Source organism: Pogoniulus pusillus, chromosome 13 (assembly GCF_015220805.1).
Source record: "Pogoniulus pusillus isolate bPogPus1 chromosome 13, bPogPus1.pri, whole genome shotgun sequence".
Classification (NCBI taxonomy): Eukaryota; Metazoa; Chordata; class Aves; order Piciformes; family Lybiidae; genus Pogoniulus; species Pogoniulus pusillus.
The window spans coordinates 25,296,753-25,310,182 of NC_087276.1; the positions used below are offsets into that span (position 1 = coordinate 25,296,753).

General features: G+C 43.8%; 1 protein-coding gene across 2 annotated transcripts in view; it reads right to left on the minus strand.

Moving 5' to 3' along the window:
* The window catches only part of FOXK1 (forkhead box K1), a 52,206-nt gene extending 40,332 nt beyond the window's left edge, over positions 1-11,874 (minus strand). The window contains exon 1 of one of the 2 annotated variants that reach the window (XM_064153641.1): positions 11,362-11,874. In XM_064153641.1, the coding sequence (XP_064009711.1) occupies positions 11,362-11,753 (392 nt within the window). In that variant the 5' untranslated portion in view covers positions 11,754-11,874. The remainder of the gene's footprint in view (positions 1-11,361) is intronic. The other variant, XM_064153642.1, reaches the window with a different exon arrangement.
* Positions 11,875-13,430: the final 1,556 nt, after the last annotated feature.

Sequence of the window (13,430 nt, forward strand, 5' to 3'; positions counted from 1 at the left end):
TAACACACACATTTGCCCACAGTTTCTACACCAGAAAAGGCTGCCTAGCCCCAACTTGCAAGACACTGAGTATTCCCCCCCTCCAAGACCAACTTTAAGATAAGAGCTAAGTCTGGCCTCTATTCTACCACACCAGAGACCACAAGTGACTCAGCAGAGCATGGCCACCACCAGCATCACTCACTCCTCTCTTCTGTGAAATTTGAGAGCCTTTCAGAGAGGCTTTCCAAGCCTCTGCTTCTCACATCGATATTGGTGCAAATTTAAAAAGATCAGTATTAACCATTTTCCTTCTTTGCCCGTCTTGGTAGAAACATTTACCTAATTACATTTATCCTTCAATCACAAACCACAATTAACACCTACCTCAGTGCCAAAAAAAGCACCACCTGCACCCACACTCCAGGGAACTTCCCTTTTAACAGCTTCTACAAAGGGTTCCTTTTTCAATAAGAAATTAAGCAATACACCAAGAATTAAATACATAGTGACAGCATGGAACTAAGTGCAGTGCCACAGTTGGTCTCTGCAAGCAGCACTGGTTATTCATTTCCACACCTAACTCAACACCAAACATTTTAAAACTGCTCAGCACATGGGGAATTTCCAGCCTGTGGCAGATCCTGCCCCTTTCACCACAGAAATGTGGCCACAGCTGCCACAGGCAACATACAACTTCAGTTCCGCTCCTCTTTTCACACTACCTTCCATCTTCTTGGGAAGACTCTTCCTTTATTACTACAAGTATTCAGAAACTTTGGGATTTTTTTCTGCTCTTGAGGAGGAGGAGAAATTAACCATTTGAAAAGATCAGTTAATAAAATCTAATAACCATCAAATAGGGACATTTGTTTTAACATCTTTGTTGGATACACTACAACAGTTTAATTCTGCTGTAAGCCTCATTTGCAATGCCATCAACTTTCTTTTAATGGGCCATTCACCACCATAGGATTTGCTTTCAAGGAGCCAGTCCATCTCCTTGAAAGGTCTCAGAAGCCATCTAGAAGACTTTCCCTTTCAAATCCAAGTAACTACCTATAAACACATTAGCAAAGGCTATGCAAAACAAAATTACCTCTGTAAGGCTCAGGAAAAGATCCTAATTCCCACATTCACATGCCAGAAGAAGCTTGCTTGTGGGATGCTCCTAACCTTTGAATTCAGTCAGACTCTCTAAGAGTGCTCTAACACACAGAGCATGACTGTGATGTATTTTCCTTGGAGGCTGGTTCAGTTCATTTAGAAAGTGATTTGAAAGAGCTAATGTACTATTTATGTACATTATAAAAAATGATCCATATGGAGTCAGACTTTGCAAAATGTTCGCTCCAGTCCATTCCACTCTCTCTGAAGACATTTCACAATCCATTCAATACCCAATAGAGGAAGCCAGGACGACTGTTTTAAAAGTGGCTCTGAGGGCAATTTACATGTTTTAAAAGTTGACATCTTTTGGACTCTAAGCCAGAAAAACATTTGGGGTAAAAGAGCATCTCTCACACAAATGTCTACAAAGCGACATCTACCTACAGCCTCCAAAATACTGATATTGAAAAGAAATGTTAGAAGAGAATCCTAGGCACAATCCTCCTACTAAAGAAGAGGAAAAGAAAATCATTTTATTGCTCTGGCAGGGGGGCTCTGGACCAGATAATCTTTTGAGGTCCCTACCAGCCCTTGACATTCTATGATTCTATGATTCAGAAGATGTGCTGGATGGGCTTATGAAAGACCACCTAGCAGGAAATGGCTAAGATTACAAATGATGTAAAACAATCCCAAGATTATTAAGATATTTTAAATGCTGCCAGCATCTACAACCACACTGAGGGTTTTCTTCCTGGAAAAGAGTTTAGCCAACTGACTTGACAATGATTTTTGCACAATGACTACATATGGAAGCTGCTGCTACAGCGGTTTCATTATTTTTAAACCAGGGAATTTTAGACAGTTAACTTGTTTTATTACTGGCATATTCTAATACTCCCCTTTCTTTGTTTCAGTACAGTATACAGATTTAAGGAAACATTTTAACAGATATACCTTACCTGGAAGCCTCGTACAAACTTCATAGTTTGCTATATCAGCTTTTTGGGGACTAGGATTCTAGCCCTTCCCTGCTACAGGTATTCTTTTAATAGGAGTTCTCATACTCGCAATACTATGTGGTGGAGCACAAAGCGGGATGAAACTAAGAAGAAACTGTGAATCCCTTGAATAAAAAGGATGCAACTGCTTGTCACTAAGAGATCTCAGATCTGGAATCACTGTTCAGCAAAACAATTTTTTCCCAAGTTCACTCTGTGGCTCTGTCTGCAGTGGAGCACTGATCCGGGACACGCAATTGTAAACAGATGATGTGCGAGTCTAAACTACTTGATTGCGCCTATTTCTAACAGCTGGGTTACATATACCTTGTTTATACAAACCAAAAAATGCTAGCAATACTTTCATTCAACTACTACACATCAGAAATTTTCTCCTAAGAATTCCTATGCCTGAGGCAAACTTCAGTGCTCGCCTTAATATTCCATAAAGGAAGACATTAGAAGCAAAGCATGTGCCAGCCTTTGCCTTCCCCTGCAGGTCTGACCAGTGCTAGAACAGCTTTCTTACTGCTTGTCTCATTAGACAGTGTCTGAGGGCCACATGGTAGGAACGAGATAATAATTATACAGCTGAATGGACAAGGTAGAAAGAGGAAAAGTCACCCAATTGCTGGGCTTGTTGACAGTCAACACCCCTTTATGCATGGCGGGCAGGCAGCCAATCCAAGGTACATCAGGTTATGCAAGCCGTGAAACAATTAAAAAAAGAAAGAGATCAATAAATAAATAGCAGCTGGCACACCTCCCACACCAAGAGTCTACCCTTACTAGTTTGGGCTACGCCTCAAACTGAATATGAAAAGCAAAAACATTTTTGGTCTACCCATCGGGTGGAAACACCATTTGCTTTCTCTGTCTAGTCCTTTTCTCCTCCCACACAATCAGGATTTGAAGTGTTTAAGAGTCCATAGTTCTTATGCCCTCAAGAGAGGAAAGGCTTTTAGTTGCTCAAGAACAATTCCTTTAGCAAGTGCACAAACTGGCTCTGCAGGGAGTCCACTCCTGCTTAGTCAAAATGTTGGTGGCTTCTGTTTGTGGCCTTGAGGGAGATAGAAGATTAAAAGAGTTTGTGTGGGAACACTTCCTAAGGCGCTTTTTGAAGCTGCATGAAGCAGAAAAAAGGGTCCAACCATGATGTTGTATTTCACAAGGGGAGGGATGTCCTTGACCGTAGTGCTTAGACAACCTCTGCAAGGCTTTTGTCTCCTCATTCTGCTCCAAATGATGGAGTGAACTTGTACATGAAAGTAGCCTCTCGTGCTAGAAGATTCTTAAATCACGGTAGCAAGTGGTAACTGTGCTTAAAGTTTTCTTCCACTTACCCTATCCCAATCATGCAGCATATACTAACAGAACCAGACAAAGTCTGTCCATCTTTGCTCCCTCAGCTAAGGCAAAGCTCCCAATTAATTTCTACATTATTTTTCCCCAAAGTGTCAAGATGTCCTCAAACAACATGAAAATTACATATCTGGTACACTGAAAAGAGGGAGGAAATCCACTGAAGTCAATCACGCATACATAACAAACGAGAACCCAAGAAATTAAACTCGCTTTTAAATTACTAAAAATAGATTGGGTAGGGAGGGAAGGGACTATCAATCAAACCTTACTTAGAGCTGCTGAATATTCAAAAGAACAGGCTTCTAACAGGCTGCTCTCTCAAGATAGCTTGAAGTTTTTATGATAAAAAATGCACAAGGACATGAAAAAGGAGCAGCAGGATAAAAAAAGAGCAAAATACACAAGATAGAAATGGATACAGAGTATTAATTAGGCCATTAAGATGCTTAAATGTTTTACTGTCCAATAAAATACATATTTCACAAAAATTAAGTGCCATGCAGAAGGAATGCAGACATGCATTTTGTTGATCTGTTTGGAAGAATCTGAAGACATGAATTACAAGCAAAAACCATTTGTAGACAACAATGAATGCACATTAGTGAAATTGTATCTGTGCTATGAAAACAAAGACTATGCTATCAGGTAGAAATTTTTACTCACATTTAACTGAGAAATTCATCTGCTCTACAAGCATCTCAATCTGCTTTTATATGGATCTGCAGTTAATTGAAATAAGCAGATGTATAAATAACTGAAAAAAATATTCAGTGATTAATACTGAATTATTGACTGAAGTGAACACATTAAGACCCCATAATAATTTGTATTCACAATCAGTCGATTAACCAAGTCTGGAAGTACATTAAGATGTCTTGTCATAGCCCACACTCAGAAGACACACATATAGACACAAAAAGCTTCAATCTTTTAATTTTGCAGATTTGTCCAAAACAAATTACTGCAAAATGACACCCAGAACTCTGACTCCCTGTGTTTCTTGTGTCAGTCTGGTATATTAGTGCTCACCAGCCACTTAAAATGCACAAACCAACATTTAAAAGCTACCAGTTTCAGCAGTCAGAAAGCACTGCACAAGCTCAGTGGGCTTCTTAGACATTTACTGCCTGTCCTAGACTAATGCAGTTTTAAGGCAACAAAGACTTTAACCACCCAACACACTATGGACTATGCCCTACAGCTTATTCAGCTTTCCTACTTTCCTTTCTTTCTAGTAGGAATTCTGAATTGGATACCCTAGCCATGACTCTACAATCTCAGGAAAATCCTAGAAGCAACCAAAGCTGGTGTCAGGTATGGCTCCACCCGAGAGAGGTTTCTGTGCTCTGAACTGCTGTGTAAGAAAAAAGAGATGAAAGAATCTGCAATAACAAATGAGATAATTCCTCTCCTTTTTCATTAACGTTGCCAGCTCAGAAGTACAATTTTTTTTTTATTAAACCACATTTCCACTTGGATTGGGAAAGGAAAGCTGGCTCATCCACATTTAACTGGCAGTAAGGTGAAGCTGGGTCTGTTCAGCATTTCTGGTTGTGGTGCTTTTTGGCTCTGGCTGCTGAACACCCAGATGCTCCTTACTCATCAGGAGGACTGACACAGAGCTGAGTGCTAGTAGAAATCCACCCTGAATAAGAAAGCCAGCTGGAGTCAACTGTCAAATCTCAAAAAGTGGTTTAACAGCCACCTAAGCAGCTTGTGTACCCTCTGTTACCCCAGTATCAGTGCAGCACCCCTCCAAAGCACACATATGAAACTCCACGCTCTGCAACTGCTTCTGTCAACAGCAGAAGTCAACACTGAGTTACTACACGTGGGCTGGTAGTAAGACTTTATTTGCATGGCGTAAGTAGCAAATTCAAGTAGTTTCCTGTTCTTTACCAACATCCTGTTGCCACATCTACTCCTCCAGGAAACTGCAACACCGAGCAAGAGAATTTGGCATTCCACAGAACAGCTCTGACGCCAAATGGCTATCAAAGCACAGTTACTAAGAGCTTGCTTACAAGGAAAACAATCACATTAATCTGTTTGTCATTTATGCTTTCAGTTACTCAGTGCAAAGTGTGTCCTGCTTTCTGGAGACGGGGGGGGGGGGGGGGGATAAAAAAAAACAATAATAATAATAATAAAAAAGGATTTGTTACCAGAAGTCAAAACAGACACTTTGAAGTAAGGATGCTCACACAGCTGGCACCAAAACAACTGAGATATGAATTACTAGAGGTTGTCTCATTTTTATTCCTGTTTTCATAGAAGGAAAGACTCTCATGCTCATTCATCTCCTAGATTTTATATAAAACCACAGCAGTACCAACTGGAAGAATCCCAGAGTAGGCTAAGCATACATGCCATGATAGAGAGTTTGTTAGCACAAAGAAATTATACCAGCACAACTTGAACCTGTATTTAAGCATTTATAGCTGAGACTCTGCACAAGAATGTACAAGTGTGGCATGTTCTGGTTAATCTTTTCATAATCAGCACATCAGCTACACTGAACTAAGCTTGGTTTAAAAGAACACATAAGTGAACACACACTGGGTTTTGCATAGCTTAGTTTATATTCACAATGTGACTTACAGCACAGCTATTTTTAAATCAACAAATGGAGTAGTTTCACATAATGAGGGAAACTTTCTTTAAACGTTTAATATAACCCATGACAAATTGAGCTGCTTTGCCAAAAATTATTACTTGACATAAATTCTGCAATTAAAATCAAGTAATCCTTTATCACCATCTCGCTGTGCATCAAAAAAAAACCTGTTCTCAAAGACAGACTCTGAAATCAAATAAGAGCATGAAAAAATACGAGGAAGCACTAAGATAGCAAATCTTTAAAGAGTTTCTAGTGAGAGCAGAACATCCATCCACAAGTTGTAGCAAAGTGAACGAGGCATTTCAAACAAAGAAAATGGTTGCAAGTGCAGATGATGCAATATTTAAGAAGTAAAACTACACAAGGAGTTATGAGATTCAACAGACATATGCAGCATTTCAGAAACAACTCTGTAGCCGTGGTTATGTGGTCAGAGTATTTCCTTAGCATGTGTATGCAGGGCTTGCAGTTCCCCCCGAGATGTAAGGATACCCGTACTCACACACACCATGATCGCATCATTCTAACCACAAGAATGGAGACGAAGTGGTTACTGAGGTCACCAAAACACTGCAATACGATGTACATATCCCCGTTTTCGTAGATTATGTCCACTTTTTGAGCTTTAATTGGTGCCTTGAGTACTGGCTTACAGACTGTACAATCTCCCTTTGAAAGGGAAATGAAAAGGCTGTTGGATCCAGCTCTCAGTTTTCTGCTTGGTTACTAAACCCTAATTGTGGAGACACTCCAACTACTCAGACACTGAAAGGAATATATATACTCACAAAGCATAAAAGTTAATACACACAAAATGTTGTAGGGTCAGCACTTTGATATGCATTTAGGGTACTGGACTATTATTTTTGTCAAATTTGTTAAGCACCCAGGAAAATCCCATTAGAGCAAGCTCTTAATTAAACTTCATATTCAAAGAAACTTTCCATTTTTAACGGGGCTCATATGAATAAATTGAAACACAGAGTTAAAACAGTTGGGCTCAATCTTAGATGTCTCTTCCAACTGAAGCAATTCTATGAAAATCATAAAACTATTAATTTCATGTATCCATATATTTACTTCCTTTGTATTTTATGCTTAAGGAACGCCTCCATTTCCTAAACCTTCAAAGAACTGCAGGTTTAAACACTTATTCTTACACTTAAAAATCCCATGTTAAAAAGTATCCATTTACACAGAAACCCACCAACTTCAGGCTCCATTAATAGCATTATTGCAAAAATACAAAATGGGCAGAGAAGCAATAAGCAAATATCCCATGAAATATTCACGGAGAAGCACCGTTTTCCAACCTATTGAGCTCCCAGTTCAGAAGGCTCAAGTGCTATTATCAGGCTACGCTCAATCAACATTGGCAGTTTTTAGTCAATAGAACTTTTGTACTTAGGACCATTTGAAAACCTGATCTACAGCTGCTTAAAATTTGGGTGAGTAGGCTTAACTTTCAACTGGTTCAGGCCCTCTGCTTTGAGGGATGTGTGTGTATAAAGTAGAGGCTTATTTTAGATACTGGAAGTCTCTAACTTGTTATTGTCAAAATTTTTTTTTAAAATTGAGTCAGTCTTGAAGATAACAAAGAAAACTTTAATAATTCAGGATTAACCTGACCCTGTAAACATCAAATTATGCTGAAAAACAAAATAATGTCTTCAGCAGGAAAACTGCTCCAGCTAATGGTTCCTGGTGTATCTTATGTTTTTTCTAGTATGAATAGGTTTTAAAATCCTGTGCCTATCCTACTGATAGTCTTGAGTTTCTCAGGTGGCTTGGGTTTTTTTAATAGAATACTAGCCACATATTTATCTAGAAATTTCCATCTCCAAGTAGCACAATCAAAAAAGAGAGTTTCTACCAATCCTTAATTTGATTTAAAGTACCTACTTTTTACATGCTTCCATCATTTTGTCCTGATTTACACTTGCAGTGCCTGCTACAGCATGGTTCTCACATTAATTAAACAAATTAAGTGGTCTTGAGCTGCAGTGCAGACCTTCCACTTTTCCACCTATTTTGTTTCTGTCACTAACCTTCAGGAAATGCCCTCCTTGTTGGTCATTAGTGTTCAATTATACTTTACAGTTAAGTCATCACATCTGTGAAACATAGTCTTCCCTGACAACACAGGTGCGAAACACAACAATCCTGCACAGCATTGAAATTCTGGTTATAGCAGATGATTGATAAAGAAATTGCTATGAATTTTTTCAAAGGCCATTGACTTTGTGTTAGGAAAGATGCAGTCTTCAAGAAAGCTCTCAAAAACTCTTCCTCTTCCCTCCCTTCACCACCTCTGCTGACAAAATCCTATGTAAATATCAGGAACAACTACTTCTAAATGTAGAAGAGGGCTTATAGCAGAGAACTTTCATACAGGAAAGGCAAAGCAAGAAGAAATCTCACAAAAAAAACCCTACAAGCCCAGGACCTTTTTTTTTTGTTTCACAAATTATATGAATTATAGCCAAAAGACACTTTTTTTCTCCCCTGGAACTTTCTGTTTCCATTCACGATCTCAAGATGCACAAGCATCTCCTTTCCTTGTAACGTAACAGCAGCAGGGACTGCATAGGTCCGACAGAAACCACAATTTGCATATTTCTACTGTCTCTTAGAGCTGGGGGAAAAAGGGGGACAGTTATTCAAACAACTGGTTTGTAGAAGACTACTACCAAGAGTTCCCCACATCACAGGGACCTCTCATCTAAATCATTCAGTGGCCATCAGTTCATGAAATTGAACAAAAACTGTGTGTTCTGCCAGCACTTGGAGAAGCTGTGGCTGTGTCAAACTGACTAGTAAGCATTACCATAAAACAACATTCAGGAAGAAAACTGTGGTTTGTAAAGTCTGTGTACCACAACCCATCTTCATTTTGTTCTATGTGTGGCCATTGTAGTTGTTTGGCTATAAGCAAAAAGGCTTCTCTAAGGAAAAGAAATAGCACCAACCAGCACTTCATGTTCTGTTTACTGAGGGTGGAGGGAGGATTTGTGTACGTGTTTGTGAGTGTAGGGGGGGATGATTGGGAGAGAATTGACTGAATTTTCGAGAGTGGAGATAACAGAAGACAATGGTTTAAAACCTCAAGCAAAACTGTGTATACCAAGCTTTGACACGATTTTTTTTTCCCCTGGTGTGGGTTAAAAACCTTTGACTGGCCAGCCGAAGGGAAGGAGTTGTTTACCTGTTAGAAGCAAGGGGGCAAATTCCTTTAGATTGATGCAAAACATTTTCCTACTCTGGAAGTTAGAAAGGGAGGAGCATCAAGTTTATTTATGTAGCTCGAACAGTGGCCAAGCAAAGAGGATGCCTTATTGTGCAGACTTCATAACTGTACATCAAACTCCTCCTCTTTAAAGTGCTGAAGGAAAATTGCCAATCTCACTCCAGAAGTCACGAGCAAATGGGAGTGAAATATGCAACCAAGTTGCTGCTTGAGAGAGTTTTCAAGCACAATGCTTATGATTAACCAAGTGAAGAAACAGAACGACAGGGAGGAGAGAGCTCACAAAGATAAACCTAGCGCCCGAGGGACTGACAACAGAAATGCCTTGGGCTTTGGGTGGTCTTGTTTTACCAAGCAATATTAATTAGACACTAAAGGACATCTCTTTTAGAAAGCGAAACTTTACAAACCAAAATGCCTCAGAGAGTGAGCAGCTAGGGACTTATAACTAATTTACTAAGTACAAAATGAAGCAGCCTGCAGAGGAAATGAGTAATTAAAAAACCCTCCCTTGAGCAACAGGCCAGTGAAAAAGGGATCACTCCAGGACCCTGGTGCAGGAGGTAAACATTACCAAAGCCAAAACCTGCCAGATGAAAACAGATGTTTTATACAAACAACTAAAAGCCCAGTGGGACATCGTAAGAACTCGACCTCCTGCCTTTGTGGCATGTCTTCACTTAGAGATGGCATTAGACACAGCTAGGTATGACCTGAAGAGATGCATGCTGGAATTACATCACCCACCACTACCATGCTGCTGCCCCCGGGGTGAAGCTCTGCAGACGTTAGACAGCAGTCAGCAACCATAAACAATGTTTTCAGGGGAAGAAATAGATTAAAGTCAACCTCATTCCTCTTTCTCAGGAGAGTTTATCTGAAACACAGCACAGCCACCTCCTTTATAGCACAGAAAACACTTCGGCAGGCCTCTCCCCTTCCTCAAAGAAGAAAAAGCACCTTGGCATCTGCTTTCAGGAGGTACTGGTAAGCAAGATCACCCCTGACCTGGCCCAACACCCTCTTTTTTCTCTTGCCCCACAGAGACATCATGAACACCACCTGTCTTGCCAATCCTGAAATAAGCCTGGCAAAGTGGTTTTCCAACTTTTTACACTAGATCTTTTCCAGGGAAGACAAGCCCTGGTAAAGCAAGTTTTAGCACATTGACAGGAGTCCTCCTTCTCTCATGCTTTTAAAACTTCTTCAGGACCACCTGGTGAACTCTTGGCCGGGCAGTATGGAGAGGATGATGACCATGGGGAACAGCCTTCTGGAGAAGGATCCTAAGGTGGTGGGCTCACACTTTTTCCCAGCCATGGTTTCCTCAAGAGGTGCACCCATAGGCCTAGCCCTGCTGAACATCAGCCCCTTTCGAAGTTGCTAACGGCAGGAAGGTGAGGACGTCCCTTGCTGACGCTGAGGCAGATGGACACCCCTCACCATCAGCGCTCTCCAGCAGGTGAGGCTCACTTTGTCATTGCACAGAGGGTCCCTCACCCATTATGACGAACTTCAAACAAGAGACCTCACACCATCCTCTCAAGGCTGTGATCTGAGAAGGGCCTCAAGGCCACGTTCCTCAGAGGCTGTCTTTCATCATCCCCTTAGGCTCTCTGTCCTGTGGGGAGGGCCTCAAGACCACCATCTTCAGAGACAGTCCTTCCTCGTCTCATCAAGGCTCCCTGCGGGCACTGGGGACCCCTCACCGTTCCTTCCATCATCGGTGGGCTCTCAGGTCCTTCTGGCAGACCCAGGCCACCTCTGTAGGGCAGAGGCACCTCACTGCCTACTCAGTGAAGCCGGCAGATCTCCCACCGTCCTTTTCCTCCTCCTCGGCCCCTCTCTACCCAGATCCACGTTGCCTTCCCGGGATGGAGGGGTCCCACTCCGCCCCTTCAGGCCCTTCGCCGGGTCCCTCCCTATAGGCCGTGGGCTTTCTCGTCTCCCTTCGGAGCCGGCCCAGCCCGACGAGCCCCCGCCGCCTCCCCGCTATGCTGCCGCCCCCGCGCCCCCGGCCCGCCTTGGCAGCCACTTACTGCGGCGGGAGCTGTAGGGCCGGGCCGCCGCGGCGCTGGAAGGCGCCGTCCACGAAGACGCCGTTCTTGCCGAGGCAGCGCAGGTAGAAGTGCGGCTCCTGGAAGCTGAGCTGCAGGTGCCGCCGAGAGATGAAGCTGGAGTGCCCCATGTTGACGTCCACCGAGCCCTGCGAGGAGTTGCGGCCTATGGTGACGGCCGGCTGCCGCATGAGGAACTCGAACTCGCGGCCCTGCAGCCGCGCCAGCACCGGGCCGGCGGTGGAGGCGGCGGCGGCGGGCGGCCCGGCCGGGGGCGGCGGCCCGGGAGGGGGCGCCGCGGCGGGGCTGCAGGGCGCCGAGCGCAGCGCCAGCAGAGCCCGCGCCCCGCTGCTGTCCTCCCCGACTTCGGCCATGTTCCCAGGCAGGGAGCGAGCCAGCGTGCCGGCCTCCGGGGCGGAGCCGGCGGGGGAAGCGGGGCGGAGCGGGAGCCGAGCCCGCCGCCGCCTTCCCCGGCAGCACCGCCGGACCCGGCCGCTCCGCAGCGGTTTACGGCGCGGGGCGGGGGCTAGCAAGCGGCTGGCTCCACGGGGCCGCTGCGCCGCCTGCAGGCTCAGGCTGAGGGCACCGGGCCTGGGCCATAGTTAGGCTCTTCGAGCCGGTGCTGAGGGAATGACACCCTCTGAAGGAGGTGCCGCCGCCTCGCCTCTTAGCCCAGCAGGGCAACCGTTTAGTGCCGGGTCCAGGAGCTTATGGCCTCAGCAACTGTCGCCACTATGAGCTGGAGAGGTGTCCCTGGTCGAGGCTCTCAATGGGACACATCCAACCTCAATCGGTCCCTGCTCGGGAATCTCTATGGAGCACTTCCACCCCGAAATCATTCCTGCGTGGGACCCTCTATGGGGCACATCCACCCACAACTGTCCCAGCTTGAAGCTGTCTGCGGGGCACTTCCACCCCAAAACACCTGCTTAGGGCCTGCCGTGGGGCACATCCGCCCTATGGCCAGGCCCCAGAGCATCATTGTTTCAAATCAAAGTCCAGTGAGAAGACATCTCACTGCCTATTCATATCATCCCACCAAAACCACACTACTTTGTTAGGCAGGGATTTAATCACAATACGACCTTTGTATCCCTGGGCTTTGCAAAGGCTTGAAGAGGGGAGGGAGGGGTTGTCCTATATCCTCACATGTATATCCTCATAGAGTGTTTTTGTACTTGGATAGCTTTGTCTTATAAGGGAGTGTGTGTGTGTTTGGCTTGTATTACTTCAAATTGCTAATTGTTTTAGTGTAAGCTACTTACCAGAATGATAAAGATGAACAACAGCATGTTTAAAAGACAGAGAGGTGGTGCTGAGGGACGTGTTTTAGCACCAGACTTGGTAGAGTTCAATAACGATTGGACACTAAGGCCTTTTTCAACCAAAATGATTCCATGTCTTTGGATCATGTATACTCTACTGCTTATTATCCAAATGAAACAGAAACAAAACTTTTCTGTATAGGTGAGCCATTGGTACTTTGCAGAATCCTAAATTATTAAGTAACCAGAAAATGCAATGGGTTTGAGGATCTTTGTAAAAGGGAGCAGCAGTAATTGCTTCTTGCTTCAGCTCGTGTGGGGAATGCGGCAGCTCACAGCAAGGCTGCTCAACGTCTTACAGGAGATGGGGAGAAAAAATCCCCTAACTGGCCAAAAGTGCAAAGCAAATTTCAGCTATGAAGACTTAATTAAATGAGCTGGAATCAGTCCAGGATCAGAAGGTTAACATCCCCGTTCCTGGAACATCTTCCCTGAGATGTTTAATGACTGCTGGGCAGTTGAGACCCGAGTTAGACATCTCAGCCGAGACATCAGCTTCAGTAAGAGTGCTCTTTGCCACTACAGGTCAATACCAACTGAGAGGAATAGAGAAAAGTACTGGTTCATGAAACACCAATGCCACTTCCTGCACAGCAGTGTCTGCTCTCTGGTGAGACTCAGCCAAACCAGGCACAGCAGATGGTTGCAGTTCCCAGAGCGGGAGAAGAAGAAAAAGCATCCCCAGAGGGTACATGGGGAGAAGAAATGTGGTCACAAGAGTGGCCA